Source organism: Lepisma saccharinum, chromosome 8, assembly GCF_977018435.1.
Source record: "Lepisma saccharinum chromosome 8, izLepSacc3.1, whole genome shotgun sequence".
Taxonomy (NCBI): domain Eukaryota; kingdom Metazoa; phylum Arthropoda; class Insecta; order Zygentoma; family Lepismatidae; genus Lepisma; species Lepisma saccharinum.
The window spans coordinates 42856910-42878087 of NC_139236.1; the positions used below are offsets into that span (position 1 = coordinate 42856910).

The 21178-nt window shown below is 38.8% G+C and overlaps 1 protein-coding gene across 2 annotated transcripts in view; it reads left to right on the plus strand.

The window, feature by feature from the left end:
• Positions 1-21178, plus strand: part of LOC145990965 (uncharacterized) — a 361786-nt gene that overhangs the window by 212657 nt on the left and 127951 nt on the right. For both annotated transcript variants that reach the window (XM_083126550.1, XM_083126551.1), the window contains one exon: positions 12521-12687. In XM_083126550.1, the coding sequence (XP_082982676.1) occupies positions 12521-12687 (167 nt within the window). The remainder of the gene's footprint in view (positions 1-12520; positions 12688-21178) is intronic.

The window sequence follows — 21178 nt, forward strand, 5'->3', positions numbered from 1 at the left end:
GCTCCTAATTGCACCTCGCGGTTAAAATCCTTCCGAATGCTGAATCTCCGTACCTTCAGATCCAGGGTTAGCAAGATCTTTGTTAGATGTGGTCAGTTGGTCGATCTCAAGGTATGTGTGCATAGCAGGTTTCCTTCGTACGGAAACTTGAAGGAAGTGTTTCCTCGTGCGCTCTCGTTTGCCTTCAAGGTACACGTTGGTTTCGTCAGGTGCCTGTCGTTATTAACCACCAAATAAATCCGGTTTTACGTTTCCACTTTTACTTCCCAACCTTCTACAACATGTGTAACAGATGCGAGATTGCGTTTTCACGATTGTTTGACTTATTCTTGTTGCTTCATCGTGACTATCGTTACCAAATGAAATGAAAATATAAATTAATAAACAAACACGATGGAACTTCATCAAGCATTCTGTGAAGCCTATTAGACCTAGGAATTTAGGCCAAATGCACACTTTGTTTCTTTACGAGCAAGCGAGAAGTAGTTTTAGATGTTCATACAAAATTAGAAATCTATTGAGAGGCTTTTAAAGTCCTCTAAAATGGTTGTTAACTCCTGTTTTTAGGCAAAAATTTATTATATCGATACTTGAATATTTTTACGATCTCTTTGGCAGATTGGCAGAATCATCTGTATTTTTTTTAATGTGGTATGCCCCCTCCTCCTCTCATACACAATGCAGTAGTCATTTCCTTTGATGCCCTTCCGACATGCTTAAAACACTTTGTCTGAACCTTTATTTCCTTTAAATATCAGACACGCAGAATTAAGTAACTCGGAAATGTTTGCTCATTAATTCCTGCTATTCAAATTTGTAAATCAACCAATCGCAAACAATTCTTCTGCGCAAACTAACCTGGGAGTTTGCTCCTATGGTTTAACATGGTGGCAATGAGACAGCGGGGAGTGCTTAGCGAAAATGTTGCTAGCTGGGGAATCCTTGCATCCCCCAAGATTATATATGTATTATATATGGATAAATGAAAGCGGGAGAAGCATTTTTCATTTCTTTTAACATTTCACAAACAGCCACTGTGCTATTGTAAGCACATGATGAAAAATGTGCACTAATGTTCGGCCGTGTAAGACACATCTAGCTGGAGTGGTCGAATCCAAACCTTCAAGGGCAGGTAGTTATAAACATGTGCGAAACGACGCTGTAGGCTTCTGACCAGCATTTCCATTGTAAGGCTTCGGTTTTTCGTTTATTATCGCTCTCTTCTTTTGTTTTTCTGCTTTGCGCTGTCTGCTACAACTCAACAGATCCTTTCCAAGTGGGACGAAGACTGTATTTCACAGAAGCTGCTATCCCGGGTGCGTTACGCTTGTAGCCATCACCCCATTTTGCATTGGGCGGATGCGCACTTACGTCGATGCTCTTGTTTAACAGGGTCTCACTTATCGCACAAGTCCCAAACAACTTCTCCGCCCTTCGCATTCTGACGTAAACGTGGAATGTCTTCGTTGTTTTGTTAGACTTATTGGGCTTAGGTCTCAGCAGTAATGGAAGTCATCTCAAATTCCGGTTGAAAAATATACGGCTCTATTCCTACGCCACTGCACTCTGTCGTCGAAAATCATGCTTCCGTTGCTGACCTTGTAAATGACGTGACTTGATTTTTTCCCCTGTAGCAACTTACCTTACAGGTGGTAAAAAAAGAGAGAAAACGAAGTCGGGTATAATTAACGTGTACCATTCTTGTCTAATGAAGGTAAACTTGACGTCACACGAGTTTGCGCGTTGAATTCTTTTGGTCGACGCTAAATTCTTGCTGTTGCTAAGAGTGTGTATTTGCCAAATAAAGGAAGTGGGGATTCATCTTGGGGGTTGAGTTTGTCATTTTCATGCATTAAGTGTTTTCTTCTTGAAAGCAGAATTTGGCTTGGAGCAAGTTGAGTAGTCTGTAGTGTTTTTTTGACACGTGTCTGTTTTTTCCCGTTTAAAATGGGAGAATGCTTTCTTTTTTGTGTTTGCAATGCTTTCTTTTATGCGTTTGCCATAATTTGTAATTCGCTATTCACACAAACGCATTTTACCATTCCCGCTCTCTGGTCACAAGAATGGAGTGTTCTCAGAAGCGTTGGCTTCCAAGAAATACTATTTCAAATACAATTAACACTCGGTAAAATATTAATGATAATGACTATTATTTGCCATTTTGTATCATTTACGCATAGTCTACAACAGTAGCATTCTGGTTGTTAGGTTGATTATCTCAAGCTGTTTATTCCTGCTCACTTCATATTGTCCTTCACGTTTCTTCTGCTTTCTCTGTTTCCTTCATTCTTTGAATTTACTGTGGTTCTTCATTATATTATGTTCTTACTTCATTGCATTTATCCATTTGTTCCTTCTTCTGCTAAAGTCTTTCTTCTTTATTTCTTCCTTCATTATGGTTTCCATCTATTTCATGCCACTGAATTCTGATTATTAAATTGTAATGTCAGAGTCATACACTGTGATTGTCTGATGGCTACTTTTGACCATTTACATTGCTCAATATTTCCCATGATCAATGCAATTTTTATGTCTAATATATCTTACAGTCAGTCCCACAACGTGGCCGATCGGTCTAAGGCGCAAGCTTTGAGCTCCGGCTACGTGAAAATTAAATGCAATTTTTATCATGAAAGATTCGATAAGGGAGCAAAGAATTGCTCCTGCTTCGATGAGTGTACAGAAAGAGGTCGGAAACAAGGTGACAAAAAGATGATGAAGTGCTATCAGATGGGAAAACTACGATAGTACTGTAAGCATTCGTACGCACGTTTCACAGCTGCTTGCGTGTGCCGCGACGCCTTGACAAATGGGAAATGGAACCTGCAACTTGGCACGGGGAAGTTGGCAAAGGAGCAACCCGAACGAAGCCAAGAGTGAACGTACGTCTAATGGCGCATCTCGTAGGTAGCCAGTTCCCTCGATTGGGAGAGAGAGAGAGAGAGAGAGGATATTTCCTTTACGTGGCCGAATTGCTTGTATTGTTTAAAAACGTCACTGCATACGAAAAGTATCCACTCGAATGTGTGCTAAAACCTGTATTACCCGTATCACCCTTCAGAGAGATTCACTTAAGGAATCTCACTTATCGCACACCGTATTGAACACATTTGCCTACAACATCACGATAAATATCCTCGTTGCTAGGTTAAGCATCTAGGTGGGCTGAAGCCTATGGTGCCAGGTAAAGAGGGCACCATTCAGAGTTTTCTTTCTTCTTTTAAAGATAAATTAAGAATATGTTACGAAACATTTACACTTGGCACAGGTATGGAGAGAAGGAAATCATGCCTTTGGTCGGATCGAAGATTTTCTAGTGATGAAGTGACCCCTAGATTCTTCCTTTGTTGGGGGGGGGGGGGGAGGGTCACCTCGTGAAAATAGATGTCACCATTCAACTCGGTACATGACGTTCCATGTTCGAAAATATATCTATCATAAATCCTTTTCGATTTATGTTTGATTGATTGATTGATTTGGTGTTTTAAGTCCACTTTATGCATAGTAAGGCTAATCGGGACTGGACGTACAGTTTAAAGTGGGATCCGAACCACTTGTGCCTCCACCGGGTATCGAACCCGGGACCTTTCGATTTATGAGGTTGATACGAAGTAACAGACTTACCTTGGTGAACCAAAAGTCGCAATACATAGGAAAATAAATATGTTGTGATAAGAAACAATGTATTCATATAATAAGCTCTACGTGGTTACCATTGGTTTGCAATACGTTTCTCCCACTCTTGATGAACACGCATTAGAAAAGAACACGTTAAAATAGAAATAAATATGGGAACTTATTTTCCTATGCATTGCGACTTTTGGTCCACCCTGTAGATGTACTTGCATTTACTAGTTAACTTTCTGTTTCCCAAAGTATTGGTAATAGTACGTTTTTAAAGATATTCTTCTGACACTAAGACATAACTGAAATATTCTGAAATATGCTAGTTTTTTGAATCAGAAATGCAAACTACGAGTCTTTAAATATAACCTATATTATTTTTAATTAGTTCTTTGTTTCCTCATTTTAAAGTTTGTAGGATGTAAATACCACATACCATGGCATCAGAAGAAAATATCGAAGGACGCACATAAAATGTCGGTTCTTGTTATTGGGGGAGAGCGCCAAACCACAATCCTGCCTAGGGCGGCAAAATATATAGCTGCGGGGCTGTTAGGCATTGTAAGTTTAGGGCTCTTAGGAGGAATAATACCTTATTGATCAGGCCCCGAAAATGTGCAGTGTATTTATCGTGTATTTACTCTAGGAGCCCTAAACCTCTAGCAACGAAAACAATCTGCGCTGACGTCAGAAGACAAAGGTGCTCAATACGGTATGCGATGAGTTAGACCATTTAAAATCCCCCTGGAATAAGGTAAAATTACCATATTACTTTCAGCTCTTCCCTTTTATTTGAAATTATTTCCCTTTTTTTCTTTCCTTGTATCTTCTTCCTTCTTGATATTTTTTCTCGTCCTTTTTCTTCCTCATTTTCTTATTTCTTGTGTCTTTCTCTCTCTCTTTGTTTGTGTGTCGTTTCTCTTTTATTCTCTACCTTCTTTGGTCTCTTTTTCTTTCTTCCTCTTTTTCCGTGCCTCACTTTTTTTCTTGCCTTCTCTGTCTCTTACTTTATTTTTCTTCTTTTCCTCTCTCCATGCTTCTCAATTCTCTTCCTTCCTCTCATTCTCAATCTCATCCTTTCTTTTCGATACCCGGTGGAGACACATAGTGGTTCGAATCCCACTTTAAACTGTAGGTCCAGTCCCGATTAGCCTTACTGTGCATAAAGTGAACTTAAGAACACCAACTCAATCAATCTTCTTTTCTTAAATCTTCCCTTAAAAGGTTTCCTCCTTAAAATGACACGTAGATTTTGACGCCCCTTAGAAAATTTTCCCCGGGCTCCCTTTGTATCAGCTTGCAGTGCTGCATGATGTTCGTAATAGGGGTACAGCCGGCCAGAATTACCGCCCCAGATTGCAGCTCGAAGATTATACGTGTTTGGCGGCTAGACCAAGATAGGAATTTCCCTGTGGCGCTGTAGTCGCAGGGTTTACATGCACGATAGAGGGTGAAGCGAGAAAATAAAACAAATGGCTGTGCACTTTAGCTGACGAGTTTGCCGGGAGCATTCTTATATTGGTTAAGTTCTGCATTTTCTGATGGCAGCACTGCAAGCTGATTGGATTATTCAGTGTTTGCATAGTTCAGATTATGGCTTTAGTTACTGAAACAGTCACCTTTCGCACCAAGAACACATAGACACAACCCTCAATAATGAAGGGCACGAGCGCTTTTTTGTATCTGTTGCACTGTCGTCATCATTGCCAAAGTGCATAAAAAGACTTGATTTGAACTGGTGATTGCCTCATATTTCAGCAGTAAAAATTACTTTCTGTAGTCATTGTCACGGACAGAGTATTAGTGCGAGTTTCAGAAGATAATAAAAAAAAAGCAAGAGACACAGAATTGAGTTGCATAACTAACTGCTTTTTGCGGTTTTCTCTGCTCGTGCAGGCTAGCCCCATCGTTGCCAACTGTATGCTAATTTCATGCCCAGACCTGGAGGACGATTCTGAAGAAAATTTGCAAATAGACTGATAAATTGGAAACTGAAGTTTTGGTTCACAATTGTCACCATGGCTTTAAAGTAATAGAATGGATGTATTTTAATAACTACTCCTTACCCAGAAATACAAAGTGAACAATTAGCAGAGATATTACAATACAACACGGTACCATACACAGCAAGCTAACGATAATATAAAGCACACTGTGTGTATACATACATACTGTATGTATACGTTCATACATATATTGCTAAACCCGGATTCCATACCCAGTGCAGGCACATAGTGGTCCGGATCCAACTTTAAACTGTAGGTTCAGCCCGATTAGCCTTTTTGTGCGTAAAGTTTAGTTATAAACCAACTCAAGCAAGTATATTGATAAAAATATGATAATAACAGTTATAGCAGCATTATCAGTGGCGTTCCCAAGGGGATTTGGTGGGGGTCATAACCCCTCCCCTCCCTTTGACCCAGTATTCCTAAAGAAGAGCGTAAAAAAGACAGGAGAAGATGGAAAAATGAGAGCTGACTGCTAAAAAAAGTATATGTAATCTCCCAACACCTTCCGAAAATCCGGCGCACGCTACTGAGCGTAATCTATATATGTAACTTACTTCTACAGAGCATTCCCTGACATTCGCTACGAGACTCGGCGGCAAGTGGCCCAGCGTCAGCGCTTGTCTTTCCCGGTGAACGGGGTCCGCGACAGTCGCTAGAGTCGGCTTATTAAAATTACAGTTTTCATATTGTGTACTAACCTTGACTACAGACGTTGTTGAAAATAATGTCCCTCTAATGCAACACATTCCTCGCATCTCCGAAGGAAATTGGCATTTACACGTGCAAGTTCGTCACTGTAATTCTCCCGATTTCTCGTACAATACTCTGTTTTAACTCACGAATGGTGTGCGGATTGCCTTTGTATACTTTATTTTTTAGATTTCCCCATTTTTCTTTCCACTTTTATTTTATTTATTCAGAACTGACCCTGTTACTCGAAACTTTTTTACAAGGTTTAATATAGTGGTCCTATGTTGAACGGGAACACCAGGAAATTTCGTTGCAAAATGTCGTCGCACTTCTCCACAATTCCTCTTTCCGAAGTAACAAGTAAATCAAGATAAATCCTTTGTTGTAATGTAAACATTTGTGGTGCCTTATTAAGCCACAATCTTCAACACACGGACACGACACAACACAACTTCCGAGGGAGGATTATACTGGCGTCAGTCTGCAACGTCAACAGAAAGAGAAAGAGAGCGAAGGCAGGGAGAGCGGAAAAAACAAGACTGTAGCGTGCGACTGTCGCGGACCCCGTTCACCGGGAAAGACAAGAGCTGACGCCGGGCCGTTTGCCGCCAAGTGTCGTAGCGAATGTCAGGGAATGCTCTTTAGTTGAGACAATTAAACATTTGATTAAGAAAAAGAAACATGTTCAGCGAAAGGAATTAGTACAAATTAAAAGTCATTGATTGCACGTTAATTATTTTGTGAAAAATCGTAAACTCCATGGTGCAACAATCCTCAAGGGGCATTTTCATTGGGTGACTCTTGGTTAGTGCATCGAGTCCCATCGCCGCTGTTTTGTGGGTTTCTTCTTTACAGGTACATCCCCAATTGTCCTCGCGACCGAAATATTTGGGGGCTCCTACCAGGAATCGAACCCTGAACCGCCCGAAACAAAGAGAATAGAGCTAAGCGCGAGCCCATTATTTTTTTTTGTGCATGCTTATGAAAACAATATAATATTTACGTACGTTTGCAAAACAAAATCGTTTGTTAAGAAGTTGGCAACACTTTTTGGTGTTCAGTCCACCATGAGTTTAGCTGCCTACACACTTCATTCAGATTTTTGTCGGTCAGTTAGGTACGAGTTGTTTGTTGCATCGTCGGAACATACATAATGTATGGAAGAAGCAAGCCGATGTTAGGGGAGCGACGTATTTTTGACGTATGAGAGATAACATTCGTTGAAGGTCGAATTCTTCAACTTTCGTGGCATAGAGAAAATGGGTGGGTGTGTTGTCTATTACATAACCTTTCAGTTTTGTGCGTCCATCTAATGCCAGCAAAATTATATACATCTTGTACAACTTTGGTAACTATGTTCCACCCACAGTTGGCATTTTGCCAGGCCCATTAGTTGAGAAATTCTGCACACCTGATCGTTGATTTCACTTCCATCATTCTCTATACAACCATGGGCGCCTGCCGAAGATTATCAAAAGGGGGTAACTAGAAAACGTTGTGTCTCATGGTTGAGCGTCGTAATAAGATGAAAACATATTAAGGTAGAGATAAAAGGGACTTATCCAGAATATTCCATCTGGCCAGTTGTAAATTGGCTTATTACATTTAAACAACGCCAAGAACAGTGGCGTACCTAGGAATTTCATAATGGGAGAAGGCTTATGCCCCCTTTCACTTTGAAAGAAAAAGACTGCCGGCTTCCGTGGCGGAGTGGTGGTAGTAGATTGTGCTACGATGCCAGGGGTCTCGATTCGAATCCCGCCCTGGGCATGAGTGTTTGTAAGTGTCCATGCATCAGTATCATCATTCATTCCCATCTTCGGAATTAGCCAAAAAGTCTCAGAAAAGCGAACAACCAAATCAGTCAACGAATAAAAAAGAATCTTCTAGACGATTGTAAAGTATAACCAATTGAAACTTTTATAAACATACAACCACTGGCGTACTGAGAGATGGCTGATGGGGCTGCAGCCCCTTCTGAAATTTTGAGAAAATAATAATTTTGAAATGAGAGCAGTGAAGTACTCGGTGAAAACGAAAGTGATAACTGAAATCCTGTCTTAAAAAAATACAGCCCGATTTTTTTTTAATAATAATAATGAAATATTTTATATCGTATCCACCCAGTACGCAACTATGTAATATCCCATCTTTACAATTCCAGTCCCTTCCGAAACAGAAATTCTGCGTAGGCCAGTGCAACCAATAACTATTTTCAAAATACGTTTTAGTTCTCACGAATAAAGAAAACATTCCCACCTCAATTTTTTACTTCGTTTCACAATCTCTTGAGAGATAATTTTGAAAGAGTATTATCCAAGAATTTACTTTTAAGAATTCTTGAATATTTCTTCCCTCCTTCTGCCATAACTACAGCTCCAATATTGTGACGCAGTCAAAAACCAATGAATTCCTGTGTATATTCCTTATCCCCGTCGGAACTGGTCAATGTAAGAATCTCTGTTCCTTTGAACCGGTAGTCCGCCCTCCTCTGTATTTGTTTACGCGAGACTTTTGAAGTGGGAGGCGTGATTTTCGTTGTTATCCGTGTTTGTTTTTCGGCTTCGTCCTTCGACAACAACACCACATCCAATTCCCTTCCCTTTTCACTGTTTTTCCTCCGATACGAGGCGTCCGGAACCTTCTCCGTGTCAAGGCTATTGTGTCACAGAATCAATGTTGCCGGCTGTGTATTTTTTCCACCATATTTTCTTGATTCTGGGCAGAATCACTGGTCTGCCATAAATATTTAAACGCAGACCTACTAACTTTATTGTAATGCTGGAACATTTTGGTTACCATTATTTCGTCATGATTAACTTTCAACACTGGAAATAGAATGGGATAGTGAACACAAACCTTATTTTCGGTGTGTTGGACTATTGGACTCTGCTATAAATACGCACATTATTTTCAGAAAAAGAGAACAGTTTAATATGATTTTGTGTCGAACGTAACTACAGTATATTGAGACAAGTTCTATTGTTTTTTCTTAGCTTTAAACTAGTGATATTTTAATTTCGTGCTGACGTCAGAACTTGACCTGGAAAAACAGAATACAATCATCCTAACGATTGAAGTGTCAATTAAGCAATGAAAATTGCTTATCATCAAATAATCATCAAATGTTATGTAAAAAGTGGCGCGGGAAATATCATCGAGACCGGCTCTTAGCCGAGGGCTGTCTGATCCTAAATATTATTTGGCACAAATTATCGGTAAAAGTTCGAAAATAGGGCAATACCTTGTTTCACAGACAACCCTGCGTCATGTTCCTACTACAATCAGAGAATTATGGAAAAGTACCTAAAAGTTAACAAACAGTTACATTAGATAAGCCGTATCGTGTAAGCCTATTGTAAGATAGGCTGACTATATGACGTATGTTTTGCCAGAAATTCTGTTTTCACAGTTATCAGTGTGTAATTGTTATGTAAAATTATGTCATTTACATGGCTTGTAAGCTTACAAACCAAAGCGATGAACTTATTCAGACTTACAAACTCGCGAACAATATAAATTGTACAGTATTACTACAGCGCCTTGAATAACGTAGTGTGGAAAACGACCCAAGAAACTGGTTCCCCGAGACGATGACAAGTAGATGGCAGTGCGATCGACCCAGGTTCTAATTTTGTTATGAAAGTAATGCGGCTTAAGTTAGTTTTTGGAATATATTGTGTAGATTTGTTTCTCCAGAAAGGCGGTGAGTGAATTGATGGAAACAGTTATATTTGTGGAGTGATTTGCAGTCACGAAATGGCATTAATTTGGAAGGAAAAGTAAAATAAAATTAATAAATAAATAGGATGCGTAACACAAGAAGAGACATCGCAATGTGATTCCGGACGTCAGGTCTTGGACTGAGTTTATTTTTCTATGTTATTAGAATATAAATAGTATCCTGAGAGATATTTCATACCGAGGCGACAAACCACAAATGTCGCTTGAAAGCGAGCAGTCGGAAATCAATGCAGCCTTTCGAACCGTAGGGACAAAAGCTCTGACTGCACCGTTTCCTCAAGGAGATTTTAGACCAAAGCGACACGCGACAAACGAGACGAGGATTTCACACCAAAGCGACACGGGTCATTCTGTCCAAGGCAACTTTCATACCGAAGTGACACATGTTGCTTGGAAAGGAGCCAATCAAGAGCAACATTTCACATCGTAGCGGCATGACGGGAAGCACAGGCCAGCGTTCGGTTGGTGAAATCCTCAAGCGATAAGTGTCGCGTGCCGCTTGTCGCTTTGGTGCGCAATCTCACTAAAGCAAGACACTCATTGCATCGCGTATGCGCGAAAAACAAACCACGGCAACATGTTGCAATCTATTGCCCAGTTTGAGCGACGCAGAAGCGACAAAGCGACATGTGTGGCTTATCGTGTCGCCTAGATCTGTTGTTGTAATGTGCGGTTTATCGTGTCGCATATCTGTTGATCGCAAGCAACGCTTGCTAATAGACTGAAGGCACCATGTCGCTTGTCACTTAGTTGGGAACTCCCCCTGTAGCGCGTCGGTTCGGTCTCAGCACCCTTCCTTTAAGGAGCTTTCCGACCGAAGTAACAAGTAGCACGCGAATACGCCATATGAACGTGTCGTTTGCTGTTTGGACCCTCATGTGCAATGAATGCTATTTTACAGTCTGGAAGTGTGTGTCACTACTGTGACAGTGTGAACATCCCGTGTTGCTTGTCCCATTGGTTTGAAAGTTTCCTTACGCTCATGTCGATGGCACTAAGAAAGTTTTGTGGGGTTCCCCTTGTCGTTTCATGCAATCATCATTATCATCATCGCCGCGATTAGTTTAAAGCGGAAGAAAAGAGACAGTAAATATCAGAAATGCAAATGCTTCAGTGTGTATATCTTTAAAAGAAATGATGATGATGATGATAATAATGAACCTAATTCATACACAAAAATTTAGTTGCCAAGAACATTCCACGCGTATTTTTTCTCCCGTATTATTAACGAAAGTATGACGATAACAGGACGTGGTCGACTGTCTAGAATGTTCGTTAATATCTTCGCGACCACTGTACCAAATATCATAGCAATTATCACATTCATAGAAATGCTCATGTAAAAGAATCAGACGTTGCAGCGAAAACTCCATTTACTTCCATTATAAGCAGTCGAACACCAAGCACCGGGGTCAACACCAGCGCCTCTAGCGGATCATTTTCGAGTGGAACCAGCCAGAGAGCGCAGAAGCATTCCGTTTTCCACACTACGTTATTCTAGGCGCTGTAGTATTACCAAGGAAATTGTCCATCATCATGTTCATGCAATTTGTTTAACCCAGTGAGAGTTTAAACGAAACGCCAAGCAAACAGCAGACAGCCTCTGCATCAGCATACTCTAAAATACTCATGGATAATTTACCGAACAATACTCGTGCATTCCACTGTACAAAGTCATTGAACTAGTATTTTAATAAATCTGAGATTTATATGTCCAGAGACATCTATTGCCAGATAAGAAAGAAATAGGTCTTGTTAAGTAAACCAAAGCGCACCAGTCTCAATGGTGATAGGATAAACGAAGTGCACCGGTCTCAAGTTTCTTTCTGGTAAACCAAACGTTTCAGAGTCTGCCAAACAAACTTCAATATTGTCTGTTACATGGAGATTGCTCAGCTTTGAAGGGAACAATATATGACTAGTGGAAGATTTTAATGTTACGTTAGTCCTGCATTTTATTTCTTGTGATTGGTCACGACAGTCAAGCTCGCAAACTGGAGTTGCTATTTGGTTGTTATCGTGCACGACACGTGTTGCACTGCCACATGTGCGAAGAAGGCCATCTCTTTGATTTTATGAAATTTCCTTCAGTAGTTCCTGTCAAGGCTGACTCTAGGAAGTTTGGGTTGATGACACTCAAGAATAACCTTGCATTGTTTTGTGTGATTTCAATGAAACTTGTATTTATGACAGATTAGAAAGCAAAGCAACAAAATAGTCATGACATTACATACTTGCTGTAAAAGTAAAAACAAACGGATTTTCTGGTATTGGAATTTTTGTTTCCTAAAATGCAAGGTACAGAAATAAACATATGCAGATTTGGATGTTTAATAATGGTAATGTAGCGATAGGTATATTTACATTTAACGTAAAAAAAAACTGTTGCTATTTATTTATTTATTTGGAAATCGAGATTGTTTGTGCTCATGGCTTTTCTTTCTTCTTTGCAGCTCAAGCCGCATAATGCGGAACCTGGCGGAAAAAATGCGTCGGGACAAACTGAATATGTACATCAACGAGTTAGCCACTTTGGTACCAATGGTGGCTTCGTCGACAAAGCGGATGGATAAGACGAGCATCCTAAGACTGAGTGCCACCTTCCTAAGGATGCATCGCAGTAAGTAGATTCAACTACAAATTGTGTTGTTAACATGGGCATCGCCAGAAATTTTTGCAGGGGAATCAGTCAATTGATAAACCTAGATTTGTGGAAATAATAATAATAATAATTATAATAATGTATTATATTATAATTAATAATTATTATAATTGTTATTCTACAATAATAACTATTATAAACTAATAGCAATAAACCAATCACGTTCCCAATTCATTATTATGAATGTTATTATTATTGTTGTTGTTAATAAATGGGGGACATTTCTACGCGATCCACTAGATGAGTGAATATTCTGCCAACTGATTCCATTATGTCTTTACATTTCATACAATTAGTGTATTGAAATTCATAATTACTCTATTTTGTTATAAACTTTTACCCACCTCGTTCAAGAAAAGGATTTAAAATTTACGGATAAATTTTACTCATAAAGTTTTATGTTGTGTGCCCTCTGATAAAAAAAACTTTGGAAAACTATGGAACCATTTACTCTTTGGAATATGAAAATATAACGTGGTTTCTGTATTTTACACAAATTTTTTTACATGTAAAGATGTAATGCAGTTTATACCTTGGTTATACAGGTCGTATGCTAACGAACTGAAATTCATTTCTGTTATTAAGGGGTCGACGGACCCGTTCAACCCCCTCCCGACGTCCATGGTTGTTAATGTAAAATAAATTTTGAAGGAGAAAAATTATGCATGATGGTGAAATTTGTGTGTGCACGTTTGTAAAAGTGAACTCACTCCTCAACAGTGTTCTTTTCGTATGATAAAAACAATAGTTATATAATTAAAAGTTCGCGGGAATTCAGAATCGAAAGTTTGTGACCAAGGTGTTGTTGAAAACAATAGGGATGATCAAAAATCGTGCGTAAATACGTGCCCAAGGCTTATACGTTCCTGTGGATTTACCAGACTGGATATAAAACAACCATAGCTATCTGACCTACTTCCGCACGTCAGTTCAAGCAGAGCTAATGGCTGCCGAGTGGTCTCAGAAAACACAGATCAGCGTTGCCAGGTAACCGTATTAAATTCCACGTAGAAAGTTTCGCGTTTCCTCTATGCTACATCAATCTGAGGTGTAGTAGACTGGAATCCTTGGTTTATTGACGAAAAAAATTCAGACAGAAGAAGTATCGGACTTCAGTCACACCTGAAATGTTGTAGGTTACTGGATGGGACAGCAGCAACAAAATATTCATACATATTATTCCATGAAAAAGAAAGGGCCAAGTGTAGTTCTTTTTATTTCTTCATTTTTGCTTTTCGTTATTTCTTAATTGCATATGTTACAAGTAAATATTTATGTAATCCGGGGTGTAAGGGGTGAACCTACCTCAAGACACCCTCGACATCACTTCCACGGACTGCATTTTGCAGTCGAACGACGCTCTGGCGTCTTGACCCATGGCCAGTATAATACTCTATGAGGCTTGTGTTGTGTCTTCATCTGTTTGATCATATCATCATTCATCCTCATCTTCGTAATGAACTTTGAATGAAGACACACTGTATCACACTAAAATAAACTTTACAATGGATTGACAAGAAAGAACAGTCCTGACTAAATTCGGCCGTCGACGTGAGCCTGGTGGTCTCCATTTGCAATTTGAACCGGGAAAACAACTTGGGATCTCTTCATTATGAGTTTTACCACAAGGCAGTTGCACGAAATCAGTTTTCATTGCTTTAATATGTCCTACTTTAGTAGGTTTGTATTTTCTTATTTAATAATTATTAAGTCCATTAGATGGATGAAGCAGAGTTAGAAATAGGATTCGAACCATTGTGTAATGTGCTTTTGCTTGGGATTCGAACCCAGAACCCCATTATAAGATTTTGCAGGACATGAAGAAATCGCGAGACGGTGATAATTTCTATACACACATAAATTTAGGGTTGAATCACGGCATAATTTTTACTCGAATTAGTACATCCTATGTAAAATATAATTTGCTATGTAGATAGGACTGGGCATTTTTGTATTTTATTAGGCATGTAGAAAGTTCCGTTACTAAATGTACTGGTTAAAGTATGGGCATTTGTTGGTAAAATGTTCTTAACGGATTCTGACAATATAACTGTCATAGACGAGCCTACGGATATTTTTATTGCTGGTAGTTTTTTTAGTACACGTGGCAACCCTGCGTGATGAAGGGGGAGCGGGAGGCATGCGTGACTCAGTCAATGCTAGCACGCGTGTCCAACTTCGACGTTCAGTAGCTACCCCTCAGCACCAGTTACATTACATCGATTTTTATGTCATTTGTTTCCTTCCTGGTGATTTTCGGTCTGTTTCAATGGTTTGTTTTGCTTTTTATTTCTCGTTCAAGGAAAGTTGTACTCGTTTCTTCTCACAGCTGTACTCATTTGCCTTATAAAGAGTTACTTGACACACGTTGGAATATACGGAAGTGATCTATTCTGAAATATTCGTGTGACGCGGTTGGAGTTCCACACGAAATTTGCACCAAATGACTGATTTCGGCAGTAAAGACTTTCGGAGGATGTTTAAGCGTAGATTAATGCATACCCAGGAACCCAATTTTTCATATTGAAAGTCAAGGAGCTCAAAGCTATATCCACCTTTATACAGCAGCCACCAGCAACAAAAATTAGACACGTAGATCCTGAAATATTGGCTTCCCTACAATGCGTCTTGTGTGTTGCGTAATTCTACGGCGATAGAAGAACTTCCTATTGAAGTTTGCTCATCGTATGGAGTAAGACAAGACAACACACATAACGCATTACAAGGAAGCGATTATTTCAGGATCTGTGTGTCCTATTTTTATTCCTGTTGGCACTTGCAGAATAGGTTTTCTTCTTATTCGTATGGGTAGTTCTTAATAATTCTCAGAATCTTTGAAAGAGTGGAGGGAGACATTAATCGAAGAATGTTCAACTGATGCGACCACTACATCAATACAATATATTTTCAAACAGTAGTCTTGCGGTAATGTTAGATTATTTCGTTTGTGTGGTCATTTGAGTGTATAAATTATTATCGTGTGGACCTTGCTTCGGTGGTCATAACTGCAAAGTTTGTTGGTTTCGTAATATACACTAAACTAATACGAGTCCACTCCAAAAAAAAAAGTGAGGGGAGACAGAATATCAGATGAGTGTTAACAACAAGAATGCTATTATACATTGACAGTTATTTTTTTACTAAAAAATCCCATCTTGGCTCCCCTTGTGGATCCTGGCAAAAAATCGCGCCCAATGACAAAAACTCGCCGAATGAACGAAGGAGCCTTGCAGAAAGAGATGTTTGGTTTCATGTCGATGTTTACAAGACAAAATAACACCCTGCAGAGGAGCATTTTAACCTTCGAGAACCTTATACGGGAATCGTTTATAAACCTAATAAGTGAGTGCTTTGGTTAGACGGACGACCTTCTTGCATTTCGGAACATCTATATCCCCCATCTAAAACATCGAGCTGCCACCTGTCGGCGAAGTCATGCAACCAGATAAAAAGCCTAGGCGGGTCATTGACGGAGATTAATGATTCTTTCATCCAACAAGGGCAGGAAGCGAACGGCGCGTTCCTCGGTAATATGATCTGCTCATGCAGAAGCAACAAAAGCATTATTGGTTCATTCAAGTGACGAAAGCGCACTCTGACGGCGTAATGAACCCACTGAAGGGGATGATTTTTTTTTTTTTTAAAAAAAGAGGGAGTTGTTCAACATAGAACTTGTTTCGTATCGCATTGCGAGTCAACTGAACACCATATATGTAATATTGTAGTAAAATATTGTTGAAGAAACGGGTAGATTCTTTTCATATTTTATGTTTATTCTCACTTATTTTAGTTTTTTTTAATTTTCATTTTTTTTAAAAAATTCTGGTCGGGGATCATGAATAGTATATTTTGTAAAGAAAAAAGGTAGTTTCCCGTACTTATAACATCGTCCCAAGAAGACACGTTTAGGGAATGTGGGGGGTAGGGCCACACACTCTCGATCTCGTCTATTTTGGAGGTGATGTGATCAGCACCTTGACACCCAAGGTTTGCCCCCAGGCACCCATTGATTTGAGGCTGAGTGAGGCCCAGTGAGGACAAGGCCGGAAAATTCCAACCTTAGATCACCCCCGAGAATCAAAAGTAAATTTTGTAGTTATTACAAATTTCTGTTTTTAGACATGGGGGAAATTTATGTTTTGATATTCTTTTTTCATATTCGTGAGAATATGATAACTCTTATTACTGATAACATTGTATGTAATAACTGCAGGCCCATAGCGAGGAGTAGCCGGGGGGGGGGGGGGGTGAACCGAGGGCGTCGCACCATTCAAAGTTTCTTTTTCATCAATGGGTAAGGAGATATTAAATAATCTATAAATATTGCCACTTGAAAAAGAAATTGCAAAATGGTCAATTTTGATTGACGATTTTGCCTCCATTGAAAACCAGGAATGTTACGTTCTATTTTTTCTGAAATATTAGCCGATGTTTTATAAATTCTTCTTGGAATAATGTACAATACATAGTTTATAACAATGTTATTTTTTCAAGGAGAGTTGAATAATTCAGAGTTCAAATTTTGTAATGAGAAATTTCTTTGTACGTATTATTTATTTTAATTGAAGGGCTCCGGTGTAGAACATAGTAAGTGACATTTTGGTCATTTTTCAGTTGCAAAGTAAAATGTACCATCCTTCAATTTTCGAGTGAAATTGCCATGTCATAAAATTTGCATTGGACTCGGTGAACTTTCTTTCTCCCTTCTCTCTCGCTCTTTCTCTTTCTCTTCCACTTCCACTTCTTCCCTCCTCTTTTCTTCCTTTCTCTCGTCCTTTCCACTGAAGCCTTGTAAAACAGGCAAACACAACACGAAAACAATTTATTTAGCGACAGTATAGCTTCCAATAATCTTTTTTTTTAATGAACTAACTAATCACCAAAGTGTCACTTACTATGTTTTACACCCGAGCCCTTCAGTTATTATTATTAATAACCTTTTTTCTTCTTGTACTCGTAGTCATAAATTCTGGTAATTGGAATTTTCTGTTTCCCACAGCAGTAGTAATAGTAGGCTACGTTTTTAAAGATATTCTTCAGACACTATATACAACTGAAATATCCTTAAAAATGCAAACAGTTTCTAAATCAGAAATGCAAACTAGGAATCTTTAAAATGTAACCTATATTACTTTCTCTCTCTATTTCTCTCCCCCTCTCTCTCTCTCTCTCTCTCTCATATATGAGTTTTTCTTTGTTTCCTCATTTCAAAATTTATAGGATGTGAATATCACAAACCATGGCATAAGAAGAAAGTATCGAAGGTCGCACATAAAATGTCGGTGCTTGGTAGTGCGGGTACCGCCAGTTCATAATCCTGCCTAGGGCGTCAAAATATCTGGCTAAGGAGCTGAATAACTGTTTTTCAAGTACCTCAATTTCTTCCACAGTAAATTGTACTGGCATTTGTAGCCAGAAGCACAAACCGAGAATATTTTAAGGGTGTAGCTGCTACAAAAGCATTTTCAATGCAATTATGAACAAGAACATTGAACGGAATAATTATATTGGCCATGAAAATGAAGTTCAACGACCCCACCATCCCTCCTTTCGATGCGTCGATGTAGGGATGAAACTTCACATTCAATCAATGTTCTGCATCCATGGAACTTTAATTTTGTTTATATTCGCTGGTGAAAATAAAAGTAATGCTCAGGAAGATAACGCACAAACCGTTTCACATTCCGTCCAATTTAATCTCACAAGTTTTAAAATAATAGCTAACTAACTAACTCCCTATCCTTCTTAAACCCGAAGGTTCATGGCTGCAGCAACACAGGCCTTCCATCTGTCCCTATCTTGAGCAAGATCTATATAAATAGATATACTGTAATGCATGGTTACTTCTGTATCGATACTATACCTGACGTTTCTCGAACGTGCCCATGTACAGTCACTGGCAATAAAATTGTATACCTAGATCCTGAAATACTCGCTTCATTGCAAGGCATAATGTGTGTTGGCTGACTATACGGTGATGGTAGAAGTTTCCATTGAAAATTTGCTATTAAAATCCCTGTATCGCCGTAGAGATATGCAACCAGGACCGTATCAAGGTTTGTGGAGGCCCCTGGGCAAAATGTTTTGTGGGGGCCTCCAATTTTTTGAAATTATTTTTTACTATGAGCTTTATTAGCTCAAAATGTTAACCACCAATTTTGTTGAAATGGTAGACCTGATTTTTGAATCGGTAGTCATTCACAATCGAACATATCGCTGCAGGGAGAATAGCGCAGTAAAATTAAGTTACAGGACGAAAATTGTAGCGCTATAGCAGCAGTAAAATTCTGTATCTAAATGTCTACAGTAGTATATTATGAAGAGTGAACACCGTAACTACAATATATTGTTGACTTGTAGGTAAAAATTAGAAGGTGTACTTGAAACGAAACATTACGGAGACAGGATGTTCTCGTCGGTTTGGAATGCAGACCTTACAAATTCCATTACTTGCCTCGTCCGTGGAAAGGTACCAGCAAATACTAAACGAGTTGAAACTGAAAAAGAGAACTGAACATTAGGCTGTACTTACGTACATAATTTATTAAGAGTAAATAATTGTTTGAATAAGTGTGCCTTATTTCCACACCACATCCAAATCAATCCGTGGTATAAAGTATACTGAGCGTCAGATTTCTACATACAGATCGGCTGAGAGCTGTGCTACAATTGCATCCAGAAGAGTGTAGACATACGACAATATTGAAGTTTTTTTTTATTTTTAAAATACCAATTCTTGCGTAATTTTTCACAAGCATAGCCAGCTGGTTAAAAGGTTTTCCTTGGTGGAGGCCCTTCACTGCTTCCTTTTGGTGGGTCCCCCGGGGCAATTGTTCCAGTTGCCCATAGGTTAATCCGGCCCTGTATGCAACACACATAACGCTTTGCAGGAAAGCAAGTATTTCAGGATCTAGGTGTCCCATTTTCACTGATGGTGACTTTACATCATCTAAAATGTTATCAGATCAATCTAATTTCAACATTTATATACAATTTGTAAGGTCATGTTATGCAAAGAATAGGTGGTGTTAACACCGATGTCATGAGAAATAGTTTGAAAGTTGAACTAGTTTATATAGCTATTCGTGAAAAGTTTGTTGATTTTTATGGATTATATTCCGATTACAAAACAAACCTAACTACTTTTTTTTTAGTATTTACAGAGTATAGTACGATGGGATGCACAAGTATTTCTTGTCAAAATTTTCATTTTAATTTTTCTCTTGCGTCCTACAGGCTTTTAAGGAAATGAATCGGTCACACGAACAACAAAAACAGATTTTTTTCAGGAGACAAAAATAATTTGTCAAATGCGAATTTAATAAAAAATTTAAGTATATTATTTAATTTTCTGTTATTGATACCATCGTACACTAATCAAAACAATTTTCATTGTCATTGGAGTCAAATTTATAAAATAGAGTGAAAGTTTTTATTTAGAGAGAGAACAACGTGTAGCTAGCTGTCATTGTTGGTTACAACAACGTTGTTCTTGACACAGTAAACATGCTAAAGGAATGCTTCTACAGGTATATTTGTTTTATCTAAGATTACAGGAAACAAGGAAAGTAAGTTGAAAGCAGAATATAGTGAATAAACACAGGCAAAGCTTTTGGGTCCTATTTTTAGTTTCTCACTCATTAGTACTCTCAGTTTTGCATAGTACACACACTCACAGAAACACAACAAAAACAAAGGAAATGGAATTACTTTAGCGTATTATTTTTGCACTGAACATTTTTCAGAAAATATCGGAGATAAATTTGACTAAATGTAACTGGAAAAATAATAAAAAACTTGTTTAGTATCTATTTTTTCAAAAAACGCTGTCCATCGACATGGAACGTACCGACTCAATAGCAGTTTCTTAACTTTCTTGACAGGTATGAGCCCGTTTTATGCGTTGGTTAAGTTCACAATGTTTTTTTGGCGGCAAATATGTTTTAGGTCCTCGCAGCTTGCAAGGCACAGAGTAACAATACAAGGGTAATTTCCTCAACGATACTGCACCACCGTCAGCCATATTGCGTTCTGTTACAACATTGTTTTTCCAGACAGACGTTGCCCACCTTCGTGGCGGAGAGGTTAGCGGAGCGCGTTACGACGCCAGGGGTCCCGGTTTCGAATCCCGACACGGGCATGGGCGTTCTTTGTGAGCGACCCTTCATGAATTTCATCACATCACCATTCATTCTCATCTTCGCGATTAGCCAAAAGTGACAAAAAGTTAAGTTAAAAAAAATCAATTCAAAACCAAACAGCCAAGTGCTGCCATTGGCATAGCAAAGCTAATATCACTATTTTGGTCAATTTTGTTCGGTGTTTACATCACATTTGGCAAAAATGTTTATAACTTTGTTCGTGTGACTGGTTCATTGACTGCTGATGCAGAAATTGTCAGCATGTTGTTTGGCGTTTGCTTCAGTACTTGAAGCTCTCATTACAAGAA